Source organism: Chrysemys picta, chromosome 22 (genome assembly GCF_011386835.1).
Source record: "Chrysemys picta bellii isolate R12L10 chromosome 22, ASM1138683v2, whole genome shotgun sequence".
In the NCBI taxonomy this organism is placed as follows: domain Eukaryota; kingdom Metazoa; phylum Chordata; order Testudines; family Emydidae; genus Chrysemys; species Chrysemys picta.
The window spans coordinates 283236-299269 of record NC_088812.1 but is presented as its reverse complement, the minus strand read 5'-3'; the positions used below and the strand labels follow the sequence as shown (position 1 = coordinate 299269).

At 51.0% G+C, this 16034-nt stretch overlaps 2 protein-coding genes across 5 annotated transcripts in view; one reads left to right on the top strand and one right to left on the bottom strand.

Annotated features, from left to right (window-relative positions):
- Window positions 1-10272, top strand: part of ATP13A1 (ATPase 13A1) — a 28605-nt gene extending 18333 nt beyond the window's left edge. Inside the window, exons 14-26 of one of the 2 annotated variants that reach the window (XM_065575744.1) lie at window positions 63-238; window positions 724-834; window positions 1436-1561; window positions 2025-2133; window positions 3053-3249; window positions 3748-3844; window positions 4989-5182; window positions 5808-5922; window positions 6357-6553; window positions 7060-7202; window positions 8042-8153; window positions 8602-8745; window positions 9840-10272. In XM_065575744.1, coding sequence (XP_065431816.1) covers window positions 63-238; window positions 724-834; window positions 1436-1561; window positions 2025-2133; window positions 3053-3249; window positions 3748-3844; window positions 4989-5182; window positions 5808-5922; window positions 6357-6553; window positions 7060-7202; window positions 8042-8153; window positions 8602-8745; window positions 9840-9950 — 1832 coding nt within the window. In that variant the 3' untranslated portion in view covers window positions 9951-10272. The remainder of the gene's footprint in view (window positions 1-62; window positions 239-723; window positions 835-1435; window positions 1562-2024; window positions 2134-3052; window positions 3250-3747; window positions 3845-4988; window positions 5183-5807; window positions 5923-6356; window positions 6554-7059; window positions 7203-8041; window positions 8154-8601; window positions 8746-9839) is intronic. The other variant, XM_065575745.1, reaches the window with a different exon arrangement.
- MVB12A (multivesicular body subunit 12A) lies at window positions 10025-15970 on the bottom strand. 3 transcript variants are annotated; one of them, XM_005311388.5, is made up of 9 exons: window positions 15812-15970; window positions 15284-15382; window positions 14813-14909; window positions 14076-14202; window positions 13843-13974; window positions 12400-12506; window positions 11884-11948; window positions 11587-11643; window positions 10025-11423 (listed from the first exon to the last, which is right to left on the bottom strand). In XM_005311388.5, the coding sequence occupies exons 4-9, from the start codon at window positions 14120-14122 to the stop codon at window positions 11361-11363; spliced, it is 471 nt and encodes a 156-aa protein (XP_005311445.2). In that variant the 5' UTR covers window positions 14123-14202; window positions 14813-14909; window positions 15284-15382; window positions 15812-15970; the 3' UTR covers window positions 10025-11360. The 3 variants fall into 3 exon arrangements, with proteins under 3 accessions (XP_005311445.2, XP_008173807.2, XP_042699627.2); XM_008175585.4 differs by lacking the exon at window positions 15284-15382 and having other exon boundaries at window positions 15812-15952; XM_042843693.2 differs by lacking the exon at window positions 11587-11643 and having other exon boundaries at window positions 10454-11423; window positions 15812-15953.
- Window positions 15971-16034: the final 64 nt, after the last annotated feature.

Below are 16034 nucleotides of genomic sequence, written 5' to 3'. Positions count from 1 at the left end.
GAAGTGATGCTGCTTGCAATGCTGAGAAACCTTTCAGGATTTCCCGATCTGTTTGTTTCCAGATGAGAAAGTTTTCCCCAGAAGTATTAAAACTCAGGGACTGAAAATTCACCAGCGCTTTCATTTTGCCAGTGCCCTGAAAAGAATGTCCGTCTTGGCTTCATATGAGAAGATTGGCTCGACTGATCTCTGTTACATTGCAGCTGTGAAAGGGGCCCCAGAAACCCTGCATGCAATGGTGAGCACATCACACACAAGGAATGGGCTTTAAGCCAGCGAGATGTGTCCTAAAATGGGAATCGGTTTGTGGGGCCTCCACCAGCTTGCCTGGGTTTGGGTGACTCCATCCTCAAATCCAGAACCTGAATTATGTCCTGAAAATGGGCCCAGACACCCCCCCCTTCCCATGTAAAAACAGTCTCCACTGCAGAGACTCAACATTTATCCCCGTTAAATCAAGGGTGGCTCAGTGTGTGATGTTCCTGGCCTCACTGTGCTTGTTCTCAGGCCTGCAAATACGAGTGGCAGCAGAAGGGTGAACATCCGATAAAGTCACTCTCCTGCCCTCGGTGGGGATATTTGCTGCTTCTTTGAGCTCCCCGCTTGCCTCACCCCTGCTCAGGCACGGAAGCGCCTCTGCTTCACAGTGTATTTGATATGAAGCATTGTAACCGGCGCATAGTGTTTAACACATTGGTTTCCCCCCACCCCCTTTTTCTGCAGTTCTCTCAGTGCCCGAGTAGCTACCACACCATGCACACAGAAATCTCACGCGAGGGGGCGAGGGTGCTCGCGCTTGGCTACAAAGAGCTGGGACACCTCACTCATCAGCAGGTACGCTCGGCTCCATGCAGTGGTGCTGGAAATACGGGTGCTGCCGCACTCCCTGGCTTGAAGTATTAGTAATAACCCAAATACGTGGTTTTCATTATCAGCACCCCCACTATAAAAATTGTTCCAGCCCCCCCGGCTCCGTGTCTAGGCCCCTAAAGTCCGAGCACCCACCCAAAGGAAGGCACCCACATGAAAGGGGGTGGCACAGACACCTCATGGGGAGATAAAATCCTGTTGATTTTATTTTATTTTATTTATTTGATTGTTAGAGCCAAGGGACTGTGGTTTGGGTCTCCTGGTTTCTATTTTCAGTTCTGGCACTAACTTCTTGTGTAACCTTGGGCAACTTGCTCTGCCTGCCTGTGCCTCAGTTTCCCCACTTGTAAAACCGAGATCATATGCCTGTGAGAGGAGAGTGGGGAGGGGACTATGTTACCAAAGGGGATGCTGTCTCTAGGGCAGCGGAGGGAGAATCCGGAATCATTCCATGCTCCTCGGGCTGCCCCTGGCGTTCCCAGTCAGGACGGTCTCCAGTGGATGGGGGGTCTCATTGCTCGTGAGACGGCATGTAACACTCCGGTGTGGTTCTTTTCTGTGGAAGGTGCGAGAGTTCAAGCGCGAGGCTCTGGAATGTGACCTGAGATTTGTCGGCTTCATTGTGGTCTCCTGTCCTCTCAAAGCTGATTCCAAGCCCGTCATCCGGGAGATCCAGAATGCATCGCACCATGTGAGTGTCTGCAGGAGAGAACGAGCTCCCGGGGCCATGCAGACGCCTGAGCTACTGGGCTGGTAGCAGCCTCTTCCAGGATTGCGGGGCCTGGGAGGGGCAGCCGCTGCCCTGAGCTGTGCGTCATTCGTGGAGTCCAAAGCCAGACGGGACCACTGTGATCTAGTCTGACCCCCTGCAGAGCACAGGCCAGAGACCTGCCCCCATGTAATTCCCAGAGCAGCTGTCTTAGCAAAACATCCAGTCTTGATTTAAATATGATGCTTGGTCGGGGCTCTGCCTTGCCCCTGGTGGCTGGATTTCTGGACAAGGTGCTGTACAAAGCATCTGTGATCATTAGTGTCTCAGATGGGACCTGGTCAGCGTACAGGAACTTCTCTCTGTTCTGTGTAACTAGGGCCACGTGCATGTAGCGTGACCTCCTCGGTAACCTCGTGTGACCCCATCTGTTTCCCTCTCCCAGGTAGTGATGATCACAGGGGACAATCCACTCACTGCCTGCCATGTGGCTCAAGAACTCCACTTCATCCAGAAGGATAACACCCTCATCCTGCAGCCTCCCCACAGCAAAGGTGATGGATCCTAGCCCAGACAACAGGCCTGCTCTGATGTAGTATCCAGCCTGGCTGCCTGCACAGGTCACAGGGGTGTAACAAGAACAGGAGTACTTGTGGCACCTTAGAGACTAACAAATTTATTTGAGCATAAGCTTTCGTGGGCTACAGCCCACTTCATCGGATGCATAGGGGTGTAACACTGACCTCTGGTGGCAGAAAGTGTAATGACTTTGCTGCTGAGAGTCCCAGATAATCCAGTGCCCCTCTGCAGGGCCTTCCTCCGCACATCTCAGAGCAGGTCACGAACAGCAGCTGGCAGGAGCAGTGTGTGTATGGGCTACCCAGGGGGTCTGAGCACCTAAGTAACAGCAGCTGGCAGGAGCAGTGTGCGTATGGGCTACCCAGGGGGTCTGAGCACCTAAGGAACAGCAGCTGGCAGGAGCAGTGTGCGTATGGGCTACCCAGCCCATCACCGGGGGTCTGAGCACCTAAGTAACAGCAGCTGGCAGGCCGCCCCTTTCTGTGGAAGGTTTGGGGGGCGCAGTGGTGGTAAGGGACTTGGTTTGGTTTCTAGCTCTGCCGCAGGCTCCCTGCATGACCTTGGACAAGTCAGCCTCTTGCGCCTCCTCCCATCTGTGAAACATGGGCAGTAGCGCTGCCCTGCCTCCCTGGGGACTGAGAGGATAAAGTCACTAAGGACACTGAGGCGCTCGGGTTCGGTGTGACAGAGGGGCCATATAAGTCCCATAGATAACATGGGGGCAAGCAGGTGGCCCCAGAGTGCAGACTGTCTGGCGATGTGCCAGCTTTCACTAGGGTAGCTAGTCCATAGTGATGAGGTGCTGCAGACACCTGGCTCTGTGCAGTCTCCCCCCCTCGAGACCCGCATGGCAGTGTCCGTGCTGACTCCCAATCCCCCTGCGCTCTGTTTCAGACTCCTGCTGGCAGTGGCAGTCCATCGACAGTACCACCACGCTCCCCATCTTTCCACACTCCCTGCAAGAGCTGACACGTCACAACCTGTGTGTTACGGGGGAAGGGCTCTGTTATCTGCAGACTGCAAGCAGACCGCAATTGTTGAAGCTCATACCCCATGTTCAGGTGTTTGCCAGGGTGGCACCGAAACAAAAGGTGAGATGCTCCGTTCCTGTGTAAAATCTCGGTGCTGTAGGACTGGGCTCTCCCCTGGCTGGGCTTTTGCCTGTCTCAGTGCGTCCTGCCTACTAACAGTAACAGCACAAACCTTATCTGCGTTCCCAAATCCAGACTGACTCCAGCACCCCGGGGGAGTCCGAGAGTCTGTGGGGCTCAGCACCTGCCACTCGCATGCATTTTAACGAGCTCAGCCCCTTGGTCCTCTGCTGAATTACTTAGTTCAGAAGATGCAGAGGGGTGAATATTGAGAGCTGTAGGTGGCAAGTCAGCTGAATGATTTCCTGTCTTGTTCACTGGAAAGGAGCCCTCTGATCTGAGTCCTTAGCACCGGTACTAAAAACCGAGTAAGGCATAAGACTGGGTATTTAACAAGGTGCTATTCAGCGTGTGCCCCAGCCCATTTCGGTACCTGGCACACAGAGTCCCAGTAGCTTGGGTCGGCGTTCGTTCCTGACTGGGCACTTCTCACTGCAGGAGTTTGTCATCACAACATTAAAAGGACTTGGCTTTGTCACGCTGATGTGTGGGGATGGAACTAACGACGTTGGAGCCCTGAAGCATGCAGATGTGGGTGAGTCTGAGCATGAAATGAGGAGGAAGGTTGTGTGTGGCTTCCTGGGTTTGGCTTGTATCCCTGGGTGCAGAATTCAGCATTTGGACCCTGCTACAGGCATCTCTAGGGACTTACTTATTTACTGGGGATTTTCTCAGCTGGGATTCGCCAGTAATTAATGTGGCAGACTCTGTTTGGAGCTGCATCGTCTCTCCCCGGGGGGTGAATGAGCACTAGGCTGGCGAAATATACACACAGCTTCTGCTTCTACATGGCATGAGCCTAACCTAGAGGGGAAAAACTAGAGGGACAAAGCAGTTACCCTGGGAGCGCTTTATAGAGCAACTTCTTCCCCGCTCCTCTGTTGCTGCTTCAGCCCCTGAGGGTAATGTGCCTGATGGGGACCCCAGTCTGGGACCTCCCTGAGTAACCAGACTGCGTATCAATCCTGCATTACGAGTCGGAGACATCCCTAAATCCAGATTAATCTAAACTTTCCAGATTCTTGTTTCAGTTGGTTCAGTAAATGCCTTCTGTGGAATCATTTGGTGAGAATGCTCCAATTGCTGTCCTCTGTTCTGTCTCCCTTAGCAAAATAAGGCTGAGCTGAGTAATTTGGTGTATTTCTACCTAGGATAGTGGGCCAGCTACGGTCCCTTGGATACAGGCTGTGGTTTTAGTGCCTGCAGTATTGACTCCTAGATAATACTTAAAACCTTCCTTCGGAAATGACGAGAGCTTTACTGAGGCCGGGGGTATTACCGCATTCCCATTTACAGATGTGGAAATGTCTGCAGTGTTACTGTAGCCCTGTCGGTCCCAGGATATGAGAGAGACAAGGCGGGGGAGGGGATATCTTTTATTGGACCAGCTTCTGTTGGTGAGAGAGAGCCTAGCTTTCGCGCTGACACAAAGATCTTCAGGTCAGCTCACCAACCCTGTCTAAGATCACACAGAGTTAGGACTGGAACCCAGAAGTCCTACTCCCCTGCTCTAACAAGTGCTACCTTCCCCTTCGTACGTTTGCTGTGCACCGCTCTAAGGTGGGCTGTGAAGGGCGACTCTGCCGCTGGGAGCTGAGGGTTCCCACTTGGTGAAGTCATTTTGCCAGTTCGGGTTTTTTCACCTTTCTTTTCCTGCAGCTGACATTTTGGTCTTACAGGGGTGGCGCTGCTGGCAAATGCTCCCGAGAGACTCCCTGAGCGGAAAAAGAGACCTCGCGATGGACCCAACGATGGAAGACCCGCCTTGCCTGCCATGGGGAGCAGCGCCGTGAAGCCCACCTCCCGCGCTGCTAAGCACAGGGTCATGTCCCAAAGAGAAGAGCAACTGGCCATCCAACGGGTTGGTAACCAGGTCTGCCTGGACCCAGCCCCTTCCAGGTTCAGTGGCTGACTCTGTCCACATCCCTGGGACGGACGCACGCACACAGACACCCCAGCTCACTGGGGCTTGTATTTTTAATTCTTGAATCGGAAATGGCAGGACACCCCAGGAATGTAGCTCTGATTGCAGCGAGGCCCTGCACACGCTCCATTCGGTGCATCTGGAAGGCTTCTCGGGCCAGAAAGGAAGTCAAAGCTAGCGGGAGGTGTCCTGTTCCTGACCCCCACCACTGCAGGCTCATTCTAGTCAGACTTGCAGCAGCTGCTCATGACAATATTGTCCTTTCATGGGTCCATAAACCAGCCTTCACATTTCCAGTTCTGCCCAGGGGAGACCACAAGCCCAGCCTTTCTCCTCCCTGCCCCTAAAATGACACTGGTGGGTGTCGGCTGACAGGCCTCCTGGAGGTGGGTTCAGTCACAAGATGTCTGGGTGGGGTGAGCTCTGCAGCCGGCTCACGGGGTGTAGGCTGAGGGATTGTCTAAGGTCCTGGCAGTGTGGAGAGCTGATCAGGGCTGGGTCGAGATGATGCAAGTCTCCCTATTATCCCAGTCTGTGATAATGAAATGTCTCCTTTTCTCTCACTGGAAACCAGGAGCGGATCAGCCAGGTCCTGAAGGATTTGGAAGAGGACCACGTGCCTATTGTGAAACTGGGTGATGCCAGCATCGCTGCTCCCTTTACATCGAAGCTCTCCTCCATTCAGTGCAGTAAGTAGCAACAGGGGAGCAGGTCTGCGCTGTAGGATTGCCCCTCGGCTGGTGACCCGTCCTACTCCGATAAGGAGAGCAGCCTGGGCGCATCTCCAGTATGAATCAGAACAGGCCCTCGCAAAGGCAGGAGGGCTTTGGGTGGGGTGGGGAAAAGTGATTCAAACACTGACTCTTATTGGGAGGAAATGCCTAAAACATGAGGCCAAGAGGGTGCTTCCCGTATTCCTAGCTTTCATTTCCCCCGATGGATTTCCCAGCTTGGAGATGGAAACTGAGTGACCATGGCCCACTGGGATCAAGGGAAAGGTGAGCTCTAGGCTCATAGCAGCTCCCCCGTGCTGGGTCCCAGCGAATGGAGGGGGCTGTGCCGATGGAGCCACAGAACTTGCTTGCATCCTGAGGACAAACTGCTGTTTCCTCTTGCTCTTCAGTCTGCCACGTGATCAAGCAAGGTCGCTGCACGTTAGTGACCACGCTCCAAATGTTTAAGATCCTGGCCTTGAATGCCCTGATCCTCGCATACAGCCAGAGCGTCCTTTACCTGGAAGGAGTGAAGTTCAGTGACTTCCAAGCAACACTTCAGGGTTTGTTACTGGCTGGCTGCTTCCTCTTCATCTCCAGGTCAAAGGTATGTTGCGTGGTGGCCTCCTAGACCTGGGAGTGCTTCCAAAGGAGGGAATGGGAAGGGTGGTGGTTGTCTTGTGAGGAATGTGGTAGGGAAAGCAGCTCTTCTGTTCTTACAGTGAGTGCTGTCCAGCCCGTTCACTGCCTGCCCAGAATGTGCAGTGAGTCACTTCGCTCTTCCCCGGATCCTGGCTATGGGAGGCCTTTCTGAGGCCAACACATAGCACTTTAGGGAATGTCTAAGAATGAGATCAGACAGTGCATTTCTGTTCAGTGTGCCAGCGCACATGGTCAGATGCAGGCATTAATCACCTGGGATACACTGTTGCCTGCAGTATGCAGCTGAAGGTCTCACTGTGTGAAAGGGAATTTCTAAGAGCTGGGCATTTCATGGGCACAGTTGACACAGGTGGGATCTTGCTGGCAGCTTGGCCAGTGGCGCCAGCTTCATCGTCTTCGTACAATATTTCCATCTGTTAAATCCTGGTGTCTCTTTCCTTTGGTTTCCAGCCTCTGAAGACACTTTCCAGGGAGCGTCCGTTACCCAATATCTTTAATCTCTACACTGTTCTGACTGTGCTGCTGCAGTTCCTCGTCCATTTCCTTAGCCTGGTGTATCTGTACCATGGCGCACAGGCTCGCAGCTCTTCCAAGTGAGTGCTGCTTGTTTCTGAAGTACAGAACATTAGCACCTATCTTCAGGCGGTGACTGAGCACCAAGTTGTTAAACTGGATGGGCAAATCCCATCTGGGAAGGAAGGTGTAGGGAAAATCTGCTGCCTTCATGGTGATTTTCCTTCTTATTTTCACTTAGAAGCCCCTGCCTGCTTAATCTTAAATTTGGTAGGAAGGAGGGAAATATGCAAAAAGGTGGATTTGATTTGCAGGCCAAATGAAGGTCACCAGACAACTTAGCAGAGTTGAGTTGAGAACTCTTTCTAGTAAGACTGGGTGGGGATCAGCCTGAGAGATGCTGAACTCAGACAGAAGTTATGGGCTTGGTGCAGAAATTACTAAGTGAGAGTCTAGGGCCTTATGTTATGCAGGTCAGATTAGATCAGGAGTCTCCAAACTGTTGGACACGGAGGAACGTTTGGGGGGCGCAGCGAGGCCTGGGCCAGCCCCATGGGAGCGGGAAAGGACCGCCACCCAGCCCCGGTCTGCCCCCTAATCTGTTTCGGCCTGGCCTGGGCCCCGGCGGTGGCTTCGGCCCCAAACCTTGGCTCCCAGCTGCAGCCCTGGCCTTGGCCTTTGGCTTCCGGCCCACGGTTCCAGTCCTGGTTGTGGCTTCACCTGATCCCCGGCCACAGCCAGGTAAGAGGGGAGGTGACAGAAAACATTTGGGGACTACTGGACTGGATTATCACAATGGTTCCCTTCAAGGCTTTAAAATTTCATCTGATGAATTGGCCCTAGTCCCAGTTATTCTGAAATCCCAGAACTGGGCTCCATTGATCAGAAAGGGCTTTGTCTGGGTTTTTTTTTTTTTAAGGAAAGAAGAGTTTGTGGATTTGTACAAGGAGTTTGAGCCCAGCCTGGTGAATAGCACGGTTTACATCATGTCAATGGCGATGCAGATGGCCACCTTCACCATTAATTACAAGGTAAGACGGGAAGGAACAAAATTGTATTTAAATTGTAATGTTACAGCAAAGCAAATGCACTTGTAGGAACTGAGCTGTTTGCAAATCTGAAACTTTTTTTTAAACCCATGTGGGCTTAGCAGTATGGCTGTGGGTGTGAGATACAAAGATTTGTTCTAAATTATTAACTGCAGTGTCACAGATGTAAAACCTTCAGTAGAGACATCCGTTGAGAGTTTGGAAAAAGTTTGCTTATGTACAACGTTAACTGTTCTGAATGCATCAAGGCGAGACCCCAATTGTACATCAGAGTATCAGTTCCCTGTCCGGGATACCAGAATTCCTGTCCTGTTTTTAAACAAGCTTGTGAATTTGGCGTTGAAAACTGCCTCCCACTGAACCTTGTGAAGATGAGCTGCAGCAGCTCTTCTGCTCTGATGGTGTCTCAATGCTGCATTTGCCATTTCAGGGCCACCCTTTTATGGAGAGTCTACGGGAGAACAAACCTCTACTGTGGAGCATTATCCTTTCAGGACTGGCCATTGTGGGCCTTTTGACAGGCTCCTCACCAGAGTTCAGTGAAAAGTTTGGGCTGGTGGAAATCCCCATGGAGGTGAGCAGGGACAGGATGGAGTGTTCCACGCTGGCAGACTCTTCTGGAGTTACTGCTATAGAAACCAATGCTATGGAACTGCTACAGCCAGGACTTTCAAAGTGGCCTGAAGAAGTTAGGTGCCCACTGATTTCAATGGGAGTCAGACACCTAACTCAACTTAGGCACCTGTGAAATTCCCAACTTCATGCTTCACTTACAACTCCTCAACACTCATTGGAAAGTAGCCCCTTGTACTGAAGACTAGACCCTCAAGGATTCTCTTGGACAGGAATCCGTTTGGGTTCTGAATTCCCCTGTGTACAAACCAAACTCAGCTCGCATCTAAGGGATTAGCCTAGATGACCCTTGCGGTGCCTTCTAACCCTATGGTTCTATGATTCTAAGGGGTGTTTCTTTTTAAAGATAAAACTTGATTTAAAATAGACTCCTTACATATGGACTTCCCAAAACTCTGCCATAATGTGGCTTGTGTTCTCAGTGTTTGAGAACGATAACAAGCAATCGTTTTCAAACAGCTACAGCTACTTGTTCTAAATACTCTTAAACTAAGAACACCTGGGTTACTCTCCCCAACTTGCCTCTGTGCCTGGGTCTGACATTGAGGTTCTGAAGATCTGCCTCCTCCCTGAGGCACAGCAGCAGCCTCTCAGAACTTTCTGTACAGGTTTACTTAGCTTTAGACAGGTTTAAATTCCTGAGTAGTGCAGCTCTGCAGTTACTGGCTCACTGAGCTTTTCATGTCACCCCTGCTCTTCGCTCCTAGCCCCACAGAGCAACCCTGCACTGAGCTGTCTTTCCCCACCTCGAGGGAGACTAGACTTCTGGGTCTGGTCACATGAGGCAATGCATCCCTGCTTCCTTTGTGGCAGTGCAGAGCTGAAAGGGACTGGACTGTCCAGTTTGGTACTAAGTGCTTACTTGCCACCATTCACTGATGCTATGTATTGGTTCATTTATTTTGCTGAAGCCCCGCTTGCCCCTTAATAATCTCCCATTAAAAATAAGGTAGTTCTGTTGAAACTTCCAGCAGTTAAAACCTGTTGTAATGTTGTTTAGCCAAAAATAACTTATCTGAGCTGCTTCCCTTTCAGTTTAAGATTGTGATTGCTCAGGTCTTGCTGGCTGACTTCTTCCTCGCCTTGGTGGTGGACCGAATTCTTCAGTTTCTGCTGGGGAGTGCAAAACTTAAAGTGCCTTCCTGAAACATATTCCAAGCCTCCAACATCCCAGCAGTGCTGAGTATACAAGTGTGAAGGACAACACTGTGGGGACACACTTCCAGATTGCAAGAAGAATCTTTATTCTTTTGACAGTGACTTAACCCTGCTCTGGAGCAGGCCTGGGAAAGCCTTCTGATATGCTCATTTGGAGACCACTTAGTATAACAATCAAGGCTGCATGGGGCAATACACTCTTAAATAACATTTCCAGGACGTGTGACATATTGGGAGTTTTGTATTGCCCTATGCTTGAGGAAGCGTTTACAGAATTTGGTAATTAAATTGGAATCAATGTATTTTAAAACACATTTGGAATTTCTTTTTGGGGGCTAGTAGTGTAAGAGCTCGACCTTTTGAGTAACTAACAGCTATTCCCCCTACATGAGTTCTCAGGTTCAGACACTTAAATTAGAATCCCTCAATTTATGAAAGAAACAGCCGGAATAGTAGCTAGGTTCACTTAGTCATAAATATGCAAGGAGGGCTTGAACAAAGACTGGTTTTAATTAGTATGACAATATCAGCAACATATCTTTAAGCCCTTAGTTTGCTTAGTATTTCTGCTGTATAAAAAGTTGTCCTTGAAAATAAAAACAAAGTTACCTTACCAGGGGCAACATCCAGAATAAAAAAGAGTTAGTAACAGAGCTAAGGAAAAATGTTCACTACCCAATGTTCATTAATCTTTAAACACAGACTGAACAAAACATTAGTGTCTTGCTGGCTGCTACACAAAAGTAAAACCTAGGGCAAACCCCCGAAAACTTGTGCAAGATGTTTACCAGATAACATCAGTATGTCTTCTCCGCCCCCAAAAAATAAATCTTAGCTTCCATGGAGAACTCAATGCAGGTGACAGTGGAATACTGGACACCATAGTAAAATATAAACAGCAGCGAGTTTTAGACCCAGGGTCAGCTGCCTGGCTGCAGGTTTAAAAATTGTAGTGTAGATGTTTGGGTTTGGACTGGAGCCCTGGCTCTGTAACCTCATGACTCGGGGGTCCGGGGTCTCAGAGCCCAGGGTCCAGCCCAAGCCTCTCCACTGCTGTTTTTAGCCCACCAACCCAAGCCAGCTGTGGCCATGCCTGGGTCTTTTATTGCAGTGTAGACACAGCCCTAGGCTGCAAGCATAAACGCACTTATTTGATTTTGCTTGTGAATATAATCTATCAAAACTAGAGAGCACCAAGTGAATTACAGATTTAAATATTACAAAATTAGAAGGCAGAAGCAGAGTTCATTCAGTTCTTTACAGGAGTGTCCTTTAGAGTCCAGCACATCGGGTGGTGCAGTTTATGCACCTGTGGCAACAGAGAGCCTCACTGGAATGATTTAGTAGGCAGAATGTAACTATCTGCTATAAGGGACATGTACTCTGTGCTGCTCAATGCTAACAGATGCTGGGTGGTAGTCTGGCAGCCGCAGTCCTTTCAACTACAAAGGCATAGTCATACTGAAACAAAACACAAGGGTTATAGATAGAAAATGCTACTTCACTCTCATAACTGTTGGTACATACAGAACTCATGTTCAGCCACTCGAAAGCTGCCATCCTTTTGTACTCCAACTTGGTATTACTAGTGAGAACAGAGGGCAGGCTGTAGTGAATTACTTACCTCCTTCTCAATGTCAGAAAGAGACTTAATGTTCAAGTCCGTGAAGATGGAAAAGGCCTACAAAATAGAGGTAACTACAATAGGTAATATATTCGTGTTGTCCTAGCAGCTTCCTCTCCCCCTGGTTGTTTATCCTGTAGAACTGTTTGCAACACCCAGGAACCTGAAGACTTTTGCCACATGAACATATACAGAATCATCAACTCGTGGGACTACAACCCTCTTACTCACCCCTGAAATAGCAATTTCATTGTAAGGAATTGGTATAATGTCCTTGTAACTTATAGTGATACTCACATTAGTCCTAGTAGTGATGCTGCTTTCAAATCTGGGGTGTAGTGCGAAAGGGACCCCATCCATGGCTGAGAAAAGAGAAACGCTCATCAGAGAGCTGCAGATGAATAATACTATGAAAGCATGGTGTTGCAGTGCACTGGCAGGCCTGTAAGGAAAACCTGGGACAGTCCCTCAACTGGTGAATGCGAACCTGTGAATTGCCAGAGGGCTCGAAGAGTGAGTGAGAGGAAGGCCCAGCTGGACTACCTGATCCTGTTCCTGTAACATCGTGTTATGCCACTCCACTTATGAGAAGGAACATGCGATAGAATACCCAAACTGTCACATAACCCTGTCCAAGTGGAAGAGGTTAGAAATTCCAACCCCAGCCTTTCTGATTACATAGTAGCATTGACAATTTTTTTTTTAAAACTAAGCAGAAGAGAAAGAGCAATACGACATTAAGCAACTAATATAATGTGGCGTGTTTCTCCTAAGCTAGTTGTCAGACATTGTACTTAGGAGGGATTCATTTACCTGAAATGCCATAGAGGTTAGATGTATCATAAATGGAATCATCGCGTTTGAGGGATACATATTTTGAGCCAATTCTAGTCAAAGACTTTTCCGATGAAATTTCTGTCCTGCAAGGGATTAGACAGTTTACAAATTGAGGCCCTGGAGTTTTACATTTGCAAAACAGCATCGAAAAGAGAAAAAAAAAATTTATGTGAAATGAAAAATCTCCCCCTGCAGCAGCAACTGCTGCCCTTGAGCTCCCAGTTTCAGACATTGCCAGCCAGGACACTGGCACGCAGGGTGCAGAACAGCTCAGAACTGGCCTAGCCCCCACCATCATGACGGAGGAGCAGACAGGTCTACGCTGAGTGCCACTGTGATCCCTGTGCGCAAGGGGCCAGTCGGAGAAGCCAGACAGCTGAGCCCAACAGGAAGAGTGCTGTGTAGCTTCAAAACTTGTCCCGCTCACCAAAAATGTCCACACCCCCCTCATCTTGCTAATATCCTGGGAGCAACAATACTGCAAAATACTCTAAGATTCATTAGTGCCTTACACCAGAGCTGTGCCCTTAAAGCTATGCAAACCGTATCCTTCCATACAGTCGCAGTCCCACCATGAATGAGGCATTTCCTGTGTGTGCAAAGGGGCTCAGGGCAGTGCTCTTCATTATTTTTGAAGTGGGGGCCATTTTGGCAAAAATCCTTCAACATGAGAGCCACATCAGCCCGACACACAGTTGACCGCTCCGGCTTTGTTGGTTGATATGGTAATAGTACCATTATTGGTAATAATGCTTGCAGTGTGGGCTCTGGGAGGGGGTTCAGGGCAGGGACTTGGGGGTGCAGGCTCTGGGAGGAGGCTCAGGGTTGTGGCTTGGGATGCAGGAGGGGGGTGTTGGAGGTTGGGGGGGGGCTATGGCCTGGGGCAGGGACTTGGGGTGCAGGAGGGTTTATGGGGAGCTGGCTCCAGGAGGCTGCAGGTTGGGTGGTGGAAAACCTATTCAGAACCTGCCCATTAAAGGGGATGGCATTTCGGGCGGTCCCAGCCCCACGCCGCTCCTGGAAGGGGCCAATGCACCCCTGCAGCCCCTGGGGGGTGGGGGCATGTGGCTCTGCGTGCTGCCCCTCTCTGCAGGCATCACTCCCACAACTCCTGTTGGCCACAGTTCCCGTCCAATGGGAGCTATGGAGGCAGTGCTTGCAGCCTGCCTTAGCTGCAGCCCCCTGCCACCGGAGAGTGTGATCGACAGGGACCCACACTTTGGGAGCCGCCACTGGCTCACGGGTTGTGCAGCGAAGAACACTGGGCTAAGGTATTTTCCACAACCCGTGGTAGTAGCACAAGGAGAGAGACATAGGACAAAACATTAGAAGCCAAATGGTCACACCATAACAAACTGGGACTTACTCCTAATTCAAGACCGGCACCAATAAAATCAAGGGTGACGACTCATTACTTACTTTTTGTTATCCAGGTCTGTTGTCTCCAGTGAAAGCCCCTTCATTGCTGGACCGATATTCCTTGGTTTTGGAAGGGGTTTAGGTTTGAGAAGGTGCCCCTTTTTACACCAAACAGCAAAGCTGCTAATTTCCCTGGGGGGGGAGTGGGGGGAGGAGAAAAACAGATTATACTGAGAACTAAAGCCCCAGAAAGCTGGCCTTGCAGCCAGAGTGAAAGGATGGCAGCATCTTACCCTATCTTCATATAGCATGGAACCACTTTACTCTTGCCACTCAGCATAATGTCAAAAACAACTAGTTCGGCCACACCTAATGGGACAAGCTTCACACAAATTCGTTTCTTCTTGGAAATGGACGTTTCTAACGGGGAAGCAGAGATCATAACGTCACAAGAAATTCCTGCAGTTATTAACAATAAAACTCATGGTATATAACATCAGTCTCTGCTGCTTGGCTTAACTGAACAGTGTGAATGCTGACTCAAGAAAAAGCCAGGGTTAACGCTAGTGTTATAAAAAAAACATTACTGTTGGAAAGATGTTCTGAAGAGCCAGACTAGATTGAAATCCTAATCACCCAGCTTTAGATAACAAAGGCCCAGCATCACCAAAACAGAAAACCTTGCACAACACTGTTCCATAAATGGGGCCTATGAATTTTCAACTCTGTACAAAGACAGGTGCTGTGACATGTCTGCGACCTAATGCCCCTATTACACAGGACTACAACTTCCAAACATAGAACATGGATTAAGGCTAGAGGAACAGGCACCAGAGCCAGGCATGCCTGCGTGCTATTGCCAGCAAATCAATGGCACGCCTACATCACACTGTGTGCTGTTGCCTCATTTTCTAATACATTAGAAAAATGCTATAGCTGAGCTAAATGGGGTGGTTTGAGGTGGGGGTGGAAGGGGAGAGCCCTGCATGCATTTGTCATGGGGGGGAGGGGGGGGCCCAACAGGACTCACTTGGTTCTAAGAACTCCCTAATGTAAATGTATCCTGTAGGCAGAGGCGTTTTCTCGCTCAGGATCTGTACATCGGCTACCACATCGCCTGGGGAGGTCTGAAAGAAAGACACTCAGGTCAGTCTGTAACATTGGGTGGCCAGGGGGAGGTCGATGCTCTCACGGGTGTGTGCAGGTTACAGTTAGGTCCATAGCCTCGGGGGGGGTGGGGGGGGGGTGGCTAGGTTAAGGTTAATGCTATGCACGGAAGTAGGGGGTCAAGGTTAGGGTGAAGGCCTAGCCCGCACACATTGGCAAGTAGCACTGGGTCAAGGCCCTCTGGGTTAGGGCCATGACCGCATGGGTGGATGTGAACCCAACTGGGTAATCACAGGGTAGGGGTAGCGCCATGCCCTGGTGGGGGCTGGGCTAGGGGCAGGTTGCTGGCGGGAAAGGTGCAGGTGCAGATGCAGCAGCGCTGGGTGCCTCCTACTTCGCTGGCCGCCGTGGAGGTGGTGCACAAGACGTAGCCTGATTTCTGCCCAAATCCTTTCCCGAAGTTGGCTGTGGCTCCTTCCAGGGTTGAGGTGATCTGGGGGGATACAGACAGGCTGTGACCTTGAGGGGGGGCCTGGGCACAGGGAGCATGGAGGGGCGGGAGTCGGTTCTCACCCCTTGTGGGGGGGCAGGCCAGGGCCTCTGCTACTTCCTGCGCAGTGGCTGGAAGTGGGGCAGAGGGAAGGGGGTGGGAGGAGTGGGGCAGTTCCGGGGGGGGGGGCCAGGGCTAGTCATGTCCGGGGGTGTGGGGAGTGGTTCAAAGGACAGGGGGCGGGGCCTGTTCCCGTTCCCGGCGCGGGGGGAGAGGCTTGTTCCCAGCGTGGGGGAGGGGCGCAGGGGGGGGGGCTTGTTCGCAGCGGGGGGGGGGGACAAGGGGCGGGGCCTAGTCCCGGCGCGGGGGGGGGACAGGGGGCGGGGCCTAGTCCCGGCGCGGGGATGTCCGTCCGGCGGCCCCCGCTCTCACCGGTGTCCAGCCGAAGGGCGCCGCGCCGGGACTGGAAGCCCAGGCCACCCCGGTGAGCGGGGACCTGCTCCAGCTGCGCCGCCATCTCTCGTCGCCCGGCGGCTTCAGTCACCGAGTCCGGGCCCCACCTCGCCTCACGGCGGGAGGCGGGGCTGGAGTGGCCTCGCCCTACCTCTTTCTCCTCCTATTGGTCGTTTCGGCGAACAAGCTCCTCTGATTGGAC

Excerpts from the sequence above, each read along its gene's own strand:
- MVB12A (XM_005311388.5), bottom strand. The coding sequence starts at position 14,122 with ATGCTGAGTGGCAAGAGTAAAGTGGTTCCATGCTATATGAAGATAGG. Across the intron at positions 12,507-13,842 it reads ACAGACCTGGATAACAAAAA|GACAGAAATTTCATCGGAAA; the intron begins GTAAGTAATGAG and ends AATCCCTTGCAG. Across the intron at positions 11,644-11,883 it reads GCATCACTACTAGGACTAAT|GCCTTTTCCATCTTCACGGA; the intron begins GTGAGTATCACT and ends TCTATTTTGTAG.